This window comes from Sapajus apella, unplaced genomic scaffold (assembly GCF_009761245.1).
Source record: "Sapajus apella isolate SASKATOON/1434 unplaced genomic scaffold, GSC_monkey_1.0 scaffold58, whole genome shotgun sequence".
In the NCBI taxonomy this organism is placed as follows: Eukaryota; Metazoa; Chordata; class Mammalia; order Primates; family Cebidae; genus Sapajus; species Sapajus apella.
The window spans coordinates 1,448,853-1,467,067 of NW_022436998.1; the positions used below are offsets into that span (position 1 = coordinate 1,448,853).

The 18,215-nt window shown below is 37.7% G+C and overlaps 1 protein-coding gene across 5 annotated transcripts in view; it reads left to right on the forward strand.

Moving 5' to 3' along the window:
• The first annotated feature begins 849 nt into the window (after positions 1–849).
• The window catches only part of NOC3L (NOC3 like DNA replication regulator), an 84,273-nt gene continuing 66,907 nt past the window's right edge, over positions 850–18,215 (forward strand). For 4 of the 5 annotated variants that reach the window (XM_032245671.1, XM_032245673.1, XM_032245672.1 and 1 more), the window contains exons 1-13: positions 850–993; positions 2,294–2,501; positions 5,438–5,567; positions 6,319–6,476; positions 7,040–7,096; positions 8,549–8,679; positions 10,724–10,885; positions 11,375–11,468; positions 13,470–13,645; positions 14,053–14,181; positions 15,530–15,661; positions 17,466–17,546; positions 17,887–17,987. In XM_032245671.1, the coding sequence (XP_032101562.1) occupies positions 985–993; positions 2,294–2,501; positions 5,438–5,567; positions 6,319–6,476; positions 7,040–7,096; positions 8,549–8,679; positions 10,724–10,885; positions 11,375–11,468; positions 13,470–13,645; positions 14,053–14,181; positions 15,530–15,661; positions 17,466–17,546; positions 17,887–17,987 (1,568 nt within the window). In that variant the 5' untranslated portion in view covers positions 850–984. The remainder of the gene's footprint in view (positions 994–2,293; positions 2,502–5,437; positions 5,568–6,318; positions 6,477–7,039; positions 7,097–8,548; positions 8,680–10,723; positions 10,886–11,374; positions 11,469–13,469; positions 13,646–14,052; positions 14,182–15,529; positions 15,662–17,465; positions 17,547–17,886; positions 17,988–18,215) is intronic. The other variant, XM_032245674.1, reaches the window with a different exon arrangement.

Below are 18,215 nucleotides of genomic sequence, written 5' to 3' on the forward strand. Positions count from 1 at the left end.
CTTGCTGCCCAGGCTAGAGTGCCCTAGCATCATCTTGGCTCACTGCAACCTCCGCCTCTCCGGTTCAAGCGACTCTCCTGCCTCAGCCTCCTGAGTAGCTGGGATTACAGGCGCCTGCCCCCATGTCTGGCTGATTTTTGTATTTTTAGTACGGGCAGGGTTTCACCATCTTGGCCAGGCTGGTCTTGAACTCCTGACCTCAGGTGATTCACCAGCCTTGGCCTCCCAAAGTGTTGGTACTACTGGTGTGAACCACTGTGCCCAGCCTGGATACAGTTATTTATCAGACAATGGTTAAAATTAAAGCAAATATTGCAAAATAAAACACTAAGAATCACAGACTTTTTTTGTTGTTTTTTAATTTTAATTTTTGTAATTTGAGAATCACAGACTTTTAAGTGACTGAGGGTGATGAGAAATCATTCGCCATTCTACAAACACGCCCAGAATGTCCGTCGAGAGACAGGCATTACGCAAAAGAAATAAGCTTCTTTCTGCCCTAATCATCTATAACAGAATGAGATAAGCAACGTGAGGAGAGGCACAAAATGCAGTGAGCTAATTGAAAAAACCAAGTCCTCTCCCTCTGAGAGGAGGAGCCCGATTTCCCCAAGGTATTAAAAGAAATAAATAGGGCGAGAGTCAAATAATCATACTCTGAGGACTTTTTAAGTTGCCCCCGCTTCCGCCCGGCTTCCCACCCTCGGCCCCGACGCCCCCCGTGCTTCGCGTGTGCCAGTCCGCGCGCGCACGCCAAAGCGCAACCGGCGCACGACCGCCAGACTTCACCGCGAGAGGGCGCGAGCCCGAACCTCCCTAAGGAAGTCCCGCCCCCACTTCCGGCAGCGGAGGATTGGGAGGGGCTGAAGGCCACTTCCGGCTCGGGAAGTGCGGTGGCTTCTGCACGTGTGTCATTCCACGGGATTTCTGTATTAAACCTTCCTCTGGTGAACTTGTCTGGCCGGACTCCTTTAAGGCCTAAGGATGAAGGCGGTAAGTGTCCTCAGAAGCCCAGTCCCCGCGGCCTAGGGCCCATCCGGGTAATAGAGTCGCTGCCCGAATCAGCTTTTAGAAAAGCATGTTTTCAACCTTGTCTTGTGGGGTGGTGGTTTAGATTGGGGGCTTTCCGGTCGTTACACCGAGCTCATCCTTGGTTACCCGCTGTGTGCGCGCACGACTTCGGGGTATCAACAAAGAGACAGGCACGGAGTTTTGCATCCGTGGGATTTCAGACTTTGAAGGATTCGTCAAGAGCATCTTTCGATCTCGTTTTTCACAAATGAGAAGCAGGGTCCTGCCCCTCAGCGAATTTATGATATGAGTCACGGGGTAAAGAGATAGAAAAGCAAGTGATTTGCTCTGGTTCTCACAGAGAATTAGAGGTAGTCCTGGGATTCAGGACTAGCTTTGGGATTTCTGAATGAGGAGTCACCAGCAAGAGAAGTGGAATCCAAAGATCCGAATTCAGTTTTTGCCCTCCTTAGTTTAGGGGTCTTTTGGCAACTTCATCAGTAATATGAAGGTAATAGCAGTCAATACTCAACTAGGCTGTTGGAGGTGATTTGTTGGAGCACTTCGTAAATGGCAAAATCGTAAATAAATGTAAGTTTTATTAAAGACAGCCAGCATTTTGCGTTGAATGTGTTAAACTACAGGTGTTAAACTAACCCTGATTAGCCACTTAGCACTAGTATATCAGTGGTTCTTAACCTTTTTGGGGGTCGTAGAGCCCTTTGAGTTGCTGTGGATTAGGGTCACAGAAAGACCCTAGGTTGAATAACTGATGTTATAGCGCTCTTCTGTAGGATTAAAGCCATCGTTTGGTTTTAGCTCTTATATGCAAGTCCATGGCTGTGGGACATTAAAACTGTGGAATTGGTCTAATGAAATTTATAATCAGTTCTCTTTAACCCGACTTTAAAAGTAAGTTTCTGGGCCGGGCGCGGTGGCTCACGCCTGTAATCCCAGCACTTTGGGAGGCCGAGGCGGGCGGATCACGAGGTCAAGAGATCGAGACCATCCTGGCCAACATGGTGAAACCCCTCTTACTAAATATACAAAAAAAATTAGCTGGACCTGGTGGCACGCGCCTGTAGTGCCAGCTACTCGGGAGGCTGAGGCAGGAGAATTGCTTGAACCCGGGAGGCAGAGGTTGCAGTGAGCTGAGGTCGTGCCACTGCACTCCAGCCTGGGGCCTGGTGACACGGAGTGAGACTCTGTCTCAAAAAAAAAAAAAAAAAAAAAAGAAAAAATAAGTTTCTGGGTATGTAGTATTCCTTCTGTTGTTTTCCAGAGAAGAAATAAAAAACAGATCCCAAGCTTCCGCAAGCTGATAAAAACTAGTAAAATCAAACTTGAAAACAAGCTAAAAAATAAGCAGTTTAAACAACAAAGCACTCTCAAGAAGTACCGAAAAGAACAGAGGAAACTAAGGCAAGCTGTGAAAGATGCTGTGTCTAAGAAACCCATTCCACTGGAGGACCCAAGGGAAAAGCGACCAGGTAATTGTGAAAACATCCATGTGCTCTGGTTTCCATTGATTTATTCTGAAGTGTTCTTCATGGAAATAACTTTCCCTTTTGGGAATCACTTTTCTTGTTCTCAGATCTTCCTAGAATGGGTAAGGATAGTAGTCCAATAGGACTGCTATGAAGCATGTGTGCTTTAAAAAGTCAGTGTGAGAAAACATTTCAATACAGTACTCGTTCAAGCTTCTGCTTTTAGTTTGTCTGGAAAGCAGATCTGAAGATGCAGTACTTGGGAAAACAAACTGAAAGTACCCACATACATGCATGTTGGGCAGTGTGCCAGTGCTGCCACTTTCCCATTCATCAGCAGTTAGGTAAGGTAAGAACGTTGCTTGTCTCTGGTTCATTCTTCACAGTATTGCCAAGGTGGTACTTTTAGGGTATTCTTATTTGACTGTATCTAATTATTAGGTAATTATTTAGTCTTCCCAGGTCCATCTTTTTTAAATTAATTTTTTTTTTTTTTTTTTTTAAATATAATAGGGCCTTGCTCTGTCACCCAGGCTGGAGTGCAGTGTGCACAAACAGCTCACTACAGCCTTGATTGACCTTCTGGGCTCAGGTGATCCTCCTCCTTCAGCCTCTGAAAGTGCTGGGATTGCAAGGGTGAGCCACTGCACCCAGCTAAAGTTTTTTTTTTTTCCTTCTAATTTTTGTGGGTATATAGTAAGTTTATATATTTATGGGATACGTGAGATACTTTGATACATGCATACAATGCATAGTAATCATGTTAGGGAAAATGGAATATCCATCACCTCAAGCATTTATCTTTGTTACAAACAATCCAATTATACTTTTTTGTTATTTTAAAACATACAATAAAGTATAGTTGACTGTAGTCACCCTATCTATCAAATACTGAATCTTATTTATTCTACCTATTTTTGTACCCATTAACCATCCCTACTCCTATCTCTTCCAACTACCCTTCCCAGCCAATGGTAACCATCATTTTATTCATCATTTGTTTTAATTTTTAGCCACCACAAATAAGTGAGAACATGGAAATTTGTCTTTCTGTGCTGGCTTATTTAACTTAGCATAATGGCCTTAAGTTTCATCCATGTTGTTGCACACAGGACCTCATTCTTTTTTATGGCTGAATAATACTCCATTGTGTACATGTACCATATTTTCTTTATCCATTCATTTGTTGATGAACACTTAGGTTGTTTCCAAATCTTAGCTCTTGTGGATAGTGCTGAATAAACATGGGAGTGCAGATATCTGTTCAGTATACTGATTTTCTTTTTTTGGATACATGCATAGTAGTGGGTGTTACTGCTGGATTATATAGTAGTTCTGTTTCTAATTTTAGTTTTTTGAGGAACTTCCAAACTTTTCTCCATAGTGGTTGTGCTAATTTACATTCCTACCAAAAGTGTATGAGGGTTCCCTTTTCTCTGCATCCTTGCTAGCATTGTTATTGCCTGTCTTTTGGATAAAAGCCATTTTAACTAGGGTGAGATATCCCATTGTAATTTTGATTTGCATTTCCCTGGTGATCAGTGATACTGAGCACCTTTTCATATACCTTTTGCCATTGTATACCTTCTTTTGAGAAATGTCTATTCATGTCTTTTGCCCATTTTTTAAATGGGATTATTACATTTAGAAGGCTCATTTAAAGTAGATGGGAGTGCCATTCTGTGCAGTGTGTATATTTACATAGCAAGATTTACTAGGCTTTTTTTTTTTTTTTTTTTTTTTTGAGACAGAGTTTCGCCTTTGTTGCCCAGGCTAGAGTTCCGTGGAGTGATCTCAGCTCACTGCAACCTCCCTCTCCTGGGTTCAAGCAATTCTGCCTTAGCCTCCCAGATAGCTGAGATTACAGGCATGTGCCACCACGCCTGGCTAATTTTTTGTATTTTTAGTAGAGATGGGGTTTCACCATGTTGGCCAGGCTGGTTTTGAACTTTTGGCTTCAAGCAGTCCACCCATCTCAGCCTCCCAAAGTGCTAGGATTGCAGGTATGAGCCACCGTGCCCAGTCAAGATTTACTAGTTCTAATGGGTCAAGAAGAATTGTCAGTTCTATTAGGAAAGATGCTAAGATTATTTTATTTATAGTTGAATCTGCAGCACTTAGAACTGTGCCTGGCACTTAGTTGACTTTTTTTTTTTTAATTAAAAAAAAAAGGAGATAAAGAGAACAAGACACAGAGAATGAGCAGAAAGAGAAGTTAGAATGATCTGTAGTTGGAATTTTGTTAGATGTGAGTGCCTGAAGTGTTAAAAGAAAAATAGTTGAGGATATTGGCTAGAGCGTGGTTGAAGTGATAATCTTGCAATCTAAGTGAGGGAGTGAAGATGGAACACACTGATAGATAGAAAGTGGAGTAGTCAGTGGATTGAAAGTCTGTATATTGGTCAAGGAAGAAGTGCTGTTGAAGTAACTGAGTGGGAGCTGGAAGGATAAAAGCTTGTGGTCAGAGAGAGGGGTGAGCACCAGGGTTTGGAATGTGGCTATTGTAGAGGCTGGCTGAAATGGAATATAACATGAAAGTAATTGCAGATGAGAAGGAGCTGAGGGGCTAAGTCACTGGTTCTCAAATGTCCTGAAAGCCGTTTCAGAGTGTGTGTAGACATTTAGTTTTTGGTTGTTACAATAACCTAGGAATGGGCATTTAGGTTGCAGGAGTCAGAGATGCTAGCATTTTTTTTCCAAGCTCAGAACACTTCAGTAGGACAAAGAACTGTTTGCCTAGCTTGTCGGTAGTGCTTCCATTTAGAGACACTGGGCTCAGCTGGGGGCCATGGCTCACGCCTATAATCCCAGCACTTTGGGAAGCTGGAGTGGGAGGATTCTTCAGAAAGCGTAAGCTTTTCCTGTTGTAAACCCAAAATGCAGAGAGTTTTACATCTCCGATACTGGTTTCTAATTTTTCTTTTTTGTGTGTGGTATAGGTAAAAGGATTGAGAGGGAAGAAGAGGAAGAAGAAGCCCTTCCTTTAGATATGATGGATGAAGATGACTTACAGTTAATGAAGGACTTAGGACAAAGAGCATCTTTTCTAACAAGAGATCTTTCTTCTAGGTAATACTTCATTTGGGTTATAATCATTCATACCCACTTAATGTTAAAAACTTGGTTCTGAATTTCACTTAGGTGGTTCAAGGTATTCACCTCTAAGCACAGTGTTTACAAAGAATAAACTATTACTTAGCTTATTTCCTAAATAAAGGAAGCTCATGTATAAGACAAGCCCATTTCATTTAATGTACATCTTTCTTTTTAGTCTGAATAGTAAAATAGAATGAATGGGGAAAGAATGTTCTTAGTTTGAGGCATTGGCAGAACAGTCCAGGGTTCTTTATGGCTACAATCTCACTTAATCCTCATTAACCTGCTAGGTAGGTCTTATTCCCATTTCCAGAGAGGAAACTGACGCTTCCTTGCAGTCACAAGTATCTGGAATTTAAACTTGGATCTTTTTAACTTCAAAGGCTATGCTATACTCTAAAGATTTTGGGAAAGCAAGAGTCACACTTGGTTCTGTGGACTGTTCTTCAAAAAGAATCTGCTGTAACTTTCACCTTTATTTTGCATCTAGAGGGAAAACTGGATGTAGCCAAAGTTTGAGTCTGTGTGTTAGGCTGTTACCTTCATTTATTCATTTGCTGTTTGAGTGCCTGCTATGTGACAGGCACTGGTCTAAGTGCTAATATATGCATACTTATTGAAGGTTGGCTGGTGGTTTAATTTTCTGTACTTTTGAAATGATAGGTCTCTAGATACCTTTTTAAATCTATTAAGACTGAAAATTGATCTTTCTTTCTCCCTGCAGTGAGCCTGTTCATGTGAAGAAACGGAAGCATGAACGCATTATAGATAAATATGAAAAAATACCAAGAACTCTGCAAACTGCACCAGAGAAGGAACTGATTCACTTGCTTCCTATTAAAGATAAAAGTGGTATAATCCCACAGACTAGAGAGAAGCCAGGTAAATCTAGTTGAACTTTTAGCCCCTCGCTGATATCATGTATTTTTTTCACTCAAAATTTAATTTTACTTTGATTTTACTTGTATCTACACAATATTCAATTAGTCTTATGGTAAGCTTGATGATTCGAGCCAGAATTATAGATGATTATCTCAGGTATCAATTTGTACAGTGAGGACAACTGACACTACAAGGCTCAGGTGATTTTCTTTTCACTAAATTTTGTTGTTTCTAAAATTAGAGCATATTAACTATTTTTGGTTAGCTTTTTCTAATGTATCTTTTTTTGTATGTGAAATAAAACAGAAAAGTTCAGACAGGAAAGATGTGAAGTTATATGGTTTATAACAAAGCACTTACTAATAAAACTACCATCCAGACAAGAAAAAAAATACTGCTAGCTTCCAGAAAGCTTCCTTGTGCTCACCTCAATCACTAATTGCTCTCTCCCCATAAAAGTAATTGCTATCCTGAGTTTTATTGTAATTACTTACTTGCATTTCTTTACAGTTTTACCACTTAAGTATATTATCACAGTTTTAATACACATGTTTTCCATATAGTTACTGATAGTAACAAAGATGAAGAGGATCAAGAAGCAGCGAGGGAACTTGAGGAAGGTAATAAGATATGTCTTTACAGTTACTAAATTGTTAATTGAGAATTACATTTTTTTGCATAATAGTGAATGTGAGTTAATTTTAGATAAAATCTGGAAGTAGATTTCGGAGTACTGCTCATTTCAAGGTCATTTTGAACATTTTTCCACATTTGAAGGCTTCACCTTGTGGAATTATTAATAGATTCTTTGTTTTTTATTATGGAAAAATTTACACAATTATATTTGTAATGTTTAGGCATATGTGAAGTGTCTTGTTAATTATTACAGTTCTGAACTCCTTTTAATTGTTAGAGAAGGACCTACTTACAAATAACCTTTTAGCTTTAAATTACAAAAGCGATTCTGTAGTATGAAGTCATTTTGGTTTGTTTTTAGTGCATTTATAATTGTATATATTTCATATAATCGAATGTTTATGAAATGTTTATGTTTATATTTATCAGTTTCTGATATCTAGGACGGTTTAATCAAAGTTGAACTGATAATGCATTTTATTGTTTGAAACTATAGTAGTTTGGAATTTGTGACAGAACAATATGGTTAAATTTTACTTTCGCTTAGCAGACCTCATTAATAGCAAAAATGAATTACAGGTCAACTGTTTAACTGTTTTCAGAGACCTGTCATAAAACCATTACAAATTATGTTAGTGTTGATTAGATCTAGTTCCCTATGAATTTCCTAAGGTGAACATGTTTTCTGTAGCCCAAAGCAATGTAGTATTTATTAGTTTGTGTAAAGTAATATATAGAGTTGAAAATAAAGGAGAATATTCTGTACTTAAAAAACTAAATCAGATTATCCTATTTCTTAAATAATATGAAGTATTCTGGGCTTATTAACATAGAAGCTGAGAATATGAGCTCTAGGCTGATTGTACTGGCTCATGCCTGTAATCCCAGCACTTTGGGAGGCTAAGGTGGGAGGATCTCTTGAGTCCAGGAGTTCGAGACCAGCCTGGGCCACATGGTGAAACACCGTCTTTACAAAAAATACAAAAATTAGCTGGGTATTGTGACTCACATCTATGGTCCCAGCTACTGGGGAGGCTGAGGTGGGAGGATCATTTGAGTCTGGGAGGTAGAGGCTGCAGTGAGCTGTGATAGTGCCACTGTAAATACTCCAGCCTAAGTGACCAAGTGAGACCCTATCTCAAAAAAAAAAAAAAAAAAGAAAATGAGCTCTAGAATCACACTGCCTGAGTTTGAATCCTATTTCACTTTGGTTTATGAGCTTAGCCAAGTTATTTTCTCTTCCTTTGCTTCAGTTTTCTTATGTATAAAATGAGTCTAATGATAGTATCTGTATTATTGTTGAGAAGATGATGTGTAGTAATAAATACAAAATTCTTAGCTGTCATCATTATTATTATTGTAGACAATTATTTTATTAAGATTCTTGGATACTTGTAAGCAGAGGAATATGTAAGGGAACACCTAATCTGTTTTAGAGATCATTGAAGACCCTATTCGAGAGCTGACCATAGAAGAACATTTGATTGAGAGAAAGAAGAAACTACAGGAGAAGAAGATGCATATTGCAGCCTTGGCATCTGCCATATTATCAGATCCAGAAAGTAATGTAGGTAGTATTAATTTCTTTAGGCTCTTTAAATTAGGTGTGGTGTAAATGCCTAATATGTTAAGATTCTCTTGTTACCTGTAAGCATGCACTAAAAGGAAAAGCATTAACTAAACATAGTAGCTGGGTTAGAGTAAGAGAGTAGACAGAATCTTAGCTTAATGGTATGTCTGAACTTAATTTCTTTTGTAATCCTAGAAAAATTACTTAAGCTCTCTGAATCTTATTCTCCTCATCTTCATATATGAAAATATTGGACATGTTATAACTAAAAATGTTTAAGTCTATAAAGTTGTATTAGGGAGGAGGAACCTGCTTGCAAATTTACTTGACTTACCTGTGGAGTTTTTAGAAAGGAGCATGCTACAGAGAAGTGTATGAAATTATTTCAAGAATAATTGTAAGTTGAAGATATTTTAAGTGAACTAGAGCCAAAATTAAAGTGTTACTGTACCATGTGTATAGTGGTGAAAGTAGTGATAGTTATAACCCATGAACTTGAGAAATCTTAGATTTAATCTTGGCCCTGGTAAGTACTGTCTGTGAGACTTTGGGTAAGTTATTTATCCAAGACTCTCATCTCTAAAAGAGAATAGTGTTTTTTTCTGAAACTTTGTGGTGAGGGTTGATTTTATATGACTTTATGTATATTTCATCACATATGATGAAATATACATGAAGTCATATAAAATGATACTGTTATTATTGTTATGTTGGTGTCCCCAGCATACTATTATAACAAGTATTTGTTTATTGAATGATATTATAGCTTACAATTTATGGAAACAAATTTCATGTGGGAATGCTTTAGAGTAGTACTTGTCCTTTTGTAATAAAGTGAGGGGAAGATCTAGAGCAGAATCAGGGAAGAGAGATTTGGAATATTTCCTATTTGTGTTCTCTCATTTAATCATTGTAAAACCATAGGCATAAGAGTTGTTGATCTAATTTTACAGCTGGAAAATTGAGCCTTAAAAACCCAAGTGATTTGTTGCAGATTTTAACAGCCACTGAATTGGAACCCAGATCTTCTGCTCAGGAACCTGTGCTCATTTCACACAGTTTAGGGATAGCAAATAGGTGGTGGCACATTTGTCCTACTTCCAGCTATGGTAAACATTGTTAGCTAGCCAGAGCCTTGCTTATCAAGATATTGCTCCGGTAGGCAATATTAGTTTATCAAAGCAATCACATTAGTTGAAACCACCTTTTGCATTATAAAAATTGTCTTTGAAGCTTAAGTTAATGTGGTTATATTATATGTAACTCCCGATTAATTCATGTGTATGATTGATATATTTGATTAATGTATATAAATTTTAGTATATTTTGAAAAGTGTTTTTAGAAAAATGGGACACACGTACTTTAGGAAAACCCAGCAAAAAAGAATTTCCCAAAACAGTTAAATAACAAAGTTAAACTAATTTTTTGAGGTCTATATTTTTCTAACTATATAACAAAAATATGATTACTGATATAGTTTGGATGTGTGTCCCCTCCAAATCTTATGTTGAAATGTGACCTCTGATGTTGGAGGTAGGCCTGGTGGGAGGTGTTCAGATCATGGAGGTGGACCCCTCATGAATGGCCTGGTGCCATCCTTGTGGTAATGAGTGAGTTCTCACTCTGGTAGTTGATGTGAAAGCTGGTTGTTTAAAAGAGGCTAGCACTTTCCCCATTTTTCCTGTGACATTCTGGCTACCTATTTGCCTTCTGCCTTGATTGTAAGTTTCCTGAGGCCTCACTAGGAGTGGATGCTGGCACCGTGGCAGAACTATAAGCCATAATAAACCTCTTTTCTTTATAAATTACCTAGTCTCAGACATTTCTAGCAACACAAGAGTGGACTAACACAATTACCTTATAACTTTAGTGACTTATCTCTTGGTAAAGTGAACAATGTCTGGAGTTCGATGTGGCTTGACTAGACTTGGAGTCATTATATAAGAATTCTGCTTATTTTGCGAGATGTGGGGCTGTTGTCTTTTGTTCATAATTGTTTTGCCATGATTTCTCTAGCTTTATAAGCTATTTCTTTAACAGATTAAAAAACTGAAAGAATTACGTTCTATGCTGATGGAACAAGATCCTGATGTGGCTGTTACTGTTCGAAAGCTGGTAATTGTTTCTCTGATGGAATTATTTAAAGATATTACTCCTTCATATAAAATCCGGCCCCTCACAGAAGCAGAAAAATCTACTAAGGTAATTCTAGATTGCTAGATATAATTACATCTAAAATAACTAAAAATTTTGGAGAAATAGACTTTTTTTTTTTTTTTTTTTTTTTTTGAGGCAGAGGTTTGCTCTGTCACCCAGACTGGAGTACAGTGGCACAGTTTCTGCTCACTGCAACTTCTGTCTTCCAGGTTCAAGCCTCAGCATCCCGAGTAGCTGGAATTACAGGTGCATGCCACCCTGGCTAGCTAATTTTTGTATTTTTAGTAGAGATGGGGTTTCCCCATGTTGGCTGGGCTGGTCTCAAACTCCTGACCTCAGGTGGTCCACCTGCCTCGGCCTCCCACAGTGCTGGGATTACAGGCATGAGCCACCATGCTTGGCCCAAATGACTGCTGCATTTTTTGTTTTTTAAAAAATAGTACCGGCTGTATACTAGACACCCATATTTTATGCTAATTTTGGGGTTTTAATATTCTGATTTAAAAAAATAATTGACCTTTTTGGCTTTTTCAGATCCGAAAAGAAACCCAGAAGTTAAGAGAATTTGAAGAAGGCCTGGTTAGCCAATACAAATTTTATTTGGAAAATCTGGAACAAATGGTTAAAGGTATATTAAACATATCTTAAAAGTATGTAACATACTTGGCCTTGATGATGAAAGTGAATTCTGTACAGTGTTCTGTGTTGTGTAGTGATAGGCAGGCATAGTCAGGAGCAGAAGCTAGAGTCAGACTTCCTGGGCTCAAATCCTGGCTCTACCACATACTACCTATGTGATGAGAAAATTACATAGGTTTTTTTTTTTGAGATGATGTCTCACTGTGTCACCTAGGCTGGAGTGCAGTGGCACAATCTTGGCTCACTGCAACCTCTGCCTCCTAGGTTCAAGCAGTTCTCCTCCCCCAGCCTCCTGAGTAGCTGGGACTACAGGCACATACCACACCCAGCTAATTTTTTTTAGTAGAGACGGGGTTTCACCGTATTGGCCAGGCTGGTCTCGAACTCCTGACCTTGTGATCCACCTGCCTCAGCCTCCCAAAGTGTAGGGATTACAGGCATGAGCCACCACCCACGCCTGGCAAAAAATTACAGTCTTTCTATGTCTTACTTTTCCTGTCTATAAAATGGAAATAATTATGTTACTTACCTCCCAGTATTGTAGGAAGTAACTGAGTTTGTAGATGGAAGGTGCTTGAAACGGTGCCTAGCATGTACTACACACTATATTTTATTAACTATTAGTATTGTTGCTGCAGTTCTTTACTTAGTAGTTTTATTTTTGTTGACTAAAATGCATTCAACAAAATTCATTGTTATGAACAGCTGGGATTTATTCTGCTGTTTTTTATTTGGAGGCAAGTTAGGAAAGAAGGATAACTAGAGGCCAGGTGTGATGGGTCACACCTGTAACCCCAATGCTTTTGGAGGCTGAGGCAAGAGGATTGCTCCAAGCCAGGAGTTTGAGACCAGCCTGGGTAATGTAGTGAGACTCCTGTCTCTCAAAAAAAAAAAATTAGGCATGATGACCTATGCCTATAGAGTCCCAGCTATATTTGAGATCTGAGCTGAGAGGATCACTTGAGCCCAGAAGTTTGAGCTTCCAGTGAGCTTTGATTATGCCACTGCACTGTACTGTGGGGAATAGAGTGAGACCCTGTCTCAAGTGAAATGAATAAATAAATAGAAGGATAACTAGAAATGGATATTTGCATGCTTTGAGTCAATTATTTGGCTGATAAGCTCTTCCCCCGCACCCCATAACTTTACTCTTGAGTTATATGTGACGAGCATGATAAACTCTTAAACTCTTTCTTCAGAAAAGGAAGGATGTAGAAAAAATAGGGGTAGGAATGGGAAGATAGTTGGTTGCCTAGGCCAGGTGCTTTCATTTGGCCTGATTGGCTCATTTATCCGGCTTATTTACTAAGGATTACCCATTGCTATCTGCTGGAACAGGACTGCTGAATCCCACTGGCCTAATAAGGGATAACGGTGGTGGAGTATAGTGGGGTGGGGGTGGGTAGTGTGGATATTGCTTCCATGTTCTGGTGTTCGAGCTCTACCCCTATTAGCATTTGTTCTTCCAGTGATAAGTCCTGGGGCTTCTCTTTTATTTTTTGAATTTCTGAACTGTTGGGAAAGCTCCTGGGAGCTTTGTGTAATCATCTCTCTCTGATAGAACTATACCAGGAGCCGCTTAATGCCATTTAAAAAAAAAATGCAGACACACTAAAAAGCAATGAAATTAATTTTAATAGTGCGTTGTATATATTCAGATTACCATTTCAACATGTAATCAATTTTAAAAATTAGCAAGATGTCTTACATTCTTATTTTTTTTAGTACTAAGTTCAAATCTGGTGATTTTATACTTACAGCATATCTTAATTTGGACTAGCCGTATTTTAAATCCTCAGTTGCTGACTACATGTGGCAATTAGCAGCCTCCATATTGGATCTTTCCTAAGCACTTTGAAGTCTTTTTTTAAGGGGGGATATGTGTGTTTGTGTGTTTATGTGTCTTAAAATGTACATTGATTGTAAAAAGAAAGCCAATTTGTTTAACTTTTGACCAATGAGTAAAGTAACTACATTATCTTTTGATTAGACTGGAAGCAGAGAAAGCTGAAGAAAAGTAATGTAGTTTCCTTAAAGGCATACAAAGGACTGGCAGAAGTCGCTGTGAAGAGCTTGTGTGAGCTGTTGGTGGCACTACCTCATTTTAACTTTCACAACAACATCATCGTATTGATTGTCCCACTTATGAATGACGTGTCAAAATCGGTGAGTTGCTCTAAATGGTTATTGCTGTCCTTCTTAGCAGAAAATTAAACACTGTGTGATTTCTTTTCCCCCTACAAAATTCTTTCGAAGTTATTTATTGGTAAAATAATGTCAATTTATTAATCTCTTTCTTTCTGAAGAAAATTAGCTGAACATAAGATTAGTGCAGTGGTTCACAACAGGAAGCAAATTTGTCCCCCAGGGAACATTAGGCAGTGTTTGCATACATTTTTGATTGTGTCGACTGGTGGAGATGGAGTCCAACTACTGGCATCTAGTGAAGAAAGTCCACGGAGGCTTTTAAACATCCTGGGACAGCCCCCCTACAACAAAGAATTCTCTTACCCAAAATGTCAGTAGTGCTAAAATTGAGAAACACTGGTTAAGTGTGACATTTTATTTTTCAGATATCTGAAATGTGTTGTGAAGCTGTAAAGAAACTCTTCAAACAAGATAAATTAGGCCAAGCTTCTCTTGGTGTAATTAAAGTAATTTCTGGTTTTGTGAGGGGCAGAAATTATGAAGTTAGGCCAGAGGTGAGCCTTTCTTTTTTCACTTTGTATTTTATTTGTTTTTAAATTACAAAGTTGATTTTCAGTTGTTATGAGGAGTTTATTCTTTATAACCGTATTAAGTAAAAAGTATTCAAGCTCCTTAAGTGTTTAACATGTTAACTCCTGAAATGTTTGATACTATTAACAGTTTGATATATATCCTTCCAGATGTTTTTCTTTGCAGATATAGTCATAAATGCTTACTTATATTATAAAATAAGAAATGGCTTATACTTTGAAAACTGTTCTGGAACTGTTTTCATTTTCTATATGGTGAACTTATATATAGGGTTATTCCAGTCTTTCTGATGCCTGCCATAATATTCCATTGTGTGAATATATAGCCCCCTACTTGATGAACAGCTGTGTTTTTTCTAGATTTTTGCAGATAACGCTTGAACAGGAAACTCAGCCATAGGAAAACTCTTTAACTTTCATGATGCTAGAATAAAAACTACATCCTTTAATTTAGAGTTATTTTTCATTGGTAGGTGATATTTTGAGCACCATACAGTACCTACAAAATATTCAGAGTTGATCTTTCTGATACCTAGAATGACTTCAGGTTCACTCTTTATGCCTGCAGTTACTCCTTTTTGCCCTGTAATTCCAAATACTCAGCTTTCTTCTAAATGTGCATATTGGAACATCAAAATAGTACAAACCTGTAGTTCTCAAGGTTTTGTTGCAGGAATGCTGCTGTGCCTGCAGGAGGTCAGTAAGGTGATTTCATCCAGAGAAGTGTAGCATTTTAAACCCCTTTTGTTCCAAGTGTTTGAGTATGAAAAGGTTGCAGTATCGCACAAAACACTGGTTTCCAAATTAGTTTCTGAATTTTTCAAGGGCTTAAAGCAGTAGTTTTTAATTTTGTCCCCGGAACAGCATCAGCTGGGAATTAGAATTCAAATCCTGGGGCTCAACTCAGACCTACTGAATCAGAAACTCTGGGAATAGGGCCCAGCAGTTTGTGTATCTTCTTCTCCCATACTGGTCCAAACCTTTTTCTGGCCTATTTTCTCTTTGTCATTCTATTGGCCATGCCCAATAATGTGTTCTCTCTCCCTCGTACCCACTAAACTGCAAAGAAAGTTTTGTATATTTAGCTAGTATTTGCTAGTGTCCTTTTTGTATATTTGCTCCTGTCCTCCAAGTTATTGAATATAGCATACAGGTAAAAGAACTTTGTGTAAAATGTTATAAAAGATGTTTGAAAGTTTTTTTGCATGAGTGAGGGAAATAACATTGTTAAATACTTTTCTACGTAAAGTGTTTGAGGGTAGTAGAAATATTCAGCTGTATATTTGTGTTTTTTTTTTTTTTTCAATATTAGATGTTAAAAACATTTTTATGCCTAAGAATCAAGGAAGTAGAAGTGAAAAAAGATACAGAAGACATTAATAAACCAAAAAAATTTATGACTTTCAAAGAAAAGAGAAAGACTCTATCAAGAATGCAGAGAAAGGTTTGATTTATTTCCCCTTTTGTTTCATTTAAATTTTCTGTTTATTTGATCTTAGATTAAAATTATAGGCATAGATAAAAATCATAGTTAAATCGTAAATATGAAAGTTTTGAAATACATCATTTAGAGAATTTTATCTTTTCCCAGTTACTGCAAAAAAATGTTTTCTTATATCAGTTTTAACTGGTAATGATTGGCAAGGAGAGCAGTAGATGAAAAGATATTTTTGCCATGCTGGCTTTTATCCTTTGGCTTTTTAGATCAATTTAGAATTGTGATACGCAGATTCCTTCCTTAACAGAAAAGATTCATTCACGTCAAGTTGGCAGCAAAGTGAGTTTATGTTAATTGAATCTTGTTTCTTTATTGGTTTATATTTTAAACCGGGGTTGAAATTTCAGCCTCTAGTTTATTTACTGAAACTCTGGAAACGTTCTTTTTTTTTTTTTTTTTTTTTTTGAGAAATGGGGCAAATAATAGTACCTACCTTACAGGTTAATTGTGCAGTTTAAAGGAGATGATGTATATAAAACACTTGGTAGGCTTTATAAACAGTTGTTACTACCACCATCATCACTATTACTGTTATCATCACATCTCAGAACATTTCTGAACAGTTTATTAGAGTTATCAAGTTGTTTGTAAAAACAAAAGTAATTTCTGGGGATATTCATCTTTGAATGGGTCTCATTTTGAAAACTTTATGGAAGTGTCAAAACAGACTTAGTAGTTGTGAACAAAAGAGATAAATATTTTAACTATTTATGTCATATTGTCCTAATGCTGACAGGATAGCTCTGTTAGGAATAGCATGTATATAGATGTGGTGGTGGAGAAACAAAGACCAGTAAGAACATGGCAGCTATTTTAACAAGTTCTCATGAGAGAAGGAAACTATTTCTCAGTTTCCTCTGCCTCAGGCAGCTTAGAAATTGTTGTTTATGCTGGGCACTATGGCTCACGTCTGTAATCCCAGTACTTTTGGAGATTGAGGTGGGCAGATCACGAGGTCAGGAGTTTGAGACCAGCCTGACCAATATGGTGAAACCCTGTCTCTACTAAAAATAGAAAAATTGGCCGGGCATGATGGTGGGTGCCTATAATCCCAGCTACTCAGGAGGCTGAGGTGGGAGAATGCTTGAACCCGGGAGGTGAAGATTGCGGTGAGCTGACATCGTAACACTGCACTCCCGCCTGGGCAACAGAGTGATCCCATCTCAAAAAAACAGTAAAAAGAAATTGTTGTTTACTGGTTGTACAGCATTAGGAAGGAGAAGAAAAATGAACTTTTATTGAATTTCTTTATAGTATCTGGTTTTATGCATTGTATGTAAATGTGTTGGGGAAATATTCTTGGTCACTGGCTCCCATGTTATAGGTGATTTAACCCTAGGCATTATTTTTGGGCTCAACATGTTCTTTCCTTTCTTTTTTGAAAAACTTTAATTGAAATTATAGAAAATGATAGCATATCTCAGATATCCACCATTCAGAATGAGCAAATATTAATAGATTAACCATAATTTTTTTTTCTGGAAAAGAAGGAAACCATAGGTGAAAGAGTAGGAATTTCTTTTGTTTCTCTCTCCAATCTCATTCTTCTGCCTTCCTCCCAGGAGACACCATCTTTAATTTGGTTTGTGTATACTTCCTGTCCATGATTCTCTCCTTTTGTTTATATTTGCATTCATAGACAATATGTGGTATTACTGTATGTGTTTTATGACATTTACATATTCTGCCTCTGCTTTTTTCACTCTGTGGTATATACTCTTAGATTTTTTGTTTTTCAATCTCTTTCCAGTGGAAGAAAGCAGAAGAGAAACTAGAGAGAGAGCTTCGAGAGGCAGAAGCTTCAGAGAGTACTGAGAAAAAACTTAAATTGGTAGGCAGTTGCACATTATGTTATGCTTTGAAAATGAGTTATTTAAACTAGAAATTTATTGTGTTAACTTGTTAGCTGTATAATTTTGGTTTCTTTCATGAGGCTTAGATGTGTGACTTTTGTGATGTGCAGGAAACTATAATGTGATCAGTGCTAATTTTATGAAATCACAGGATGTATATCCTTATACAACCTGTTTTGTTAAAAATTCCAAAGACTGCATTGTGGGGAGGGATGGGTAGGGAAAAAGAAGTTTAAGCTGTTGAAGTTATAGTTATCTTCACTCAGGAGAAGGCACACTAGGTTATCCTAAAGTCATTTTGTCTGTCTTCTCTGCTAGCACACAGAGACTCTGAATATTGTGTTTGTAACCTACTTCAGAATATTGAAGAAGGCCCAGAGGTCACCTCTCCTGCCAGCAGTTCTGGAAGGTCTTGCCAAGTAAGGGCTATGTAGGTTGAAACCTTTTAGATTCTTTCTAAATGGGAAAGACCAAAGAATTTTATAGGTTTCACTAATGATGGCCGATTATCCTCAGTTCTCATTCTTTTTCTATTTTCATCAAGCTGTTCATAACAGTGGGTTTTTTTGGTTTTCAAACCTTTTATTTTTAAAATCTCCTTTACCAACTCCTTCCTTCTGCCTACTAACTTCTAGGTGTGCCTAAGA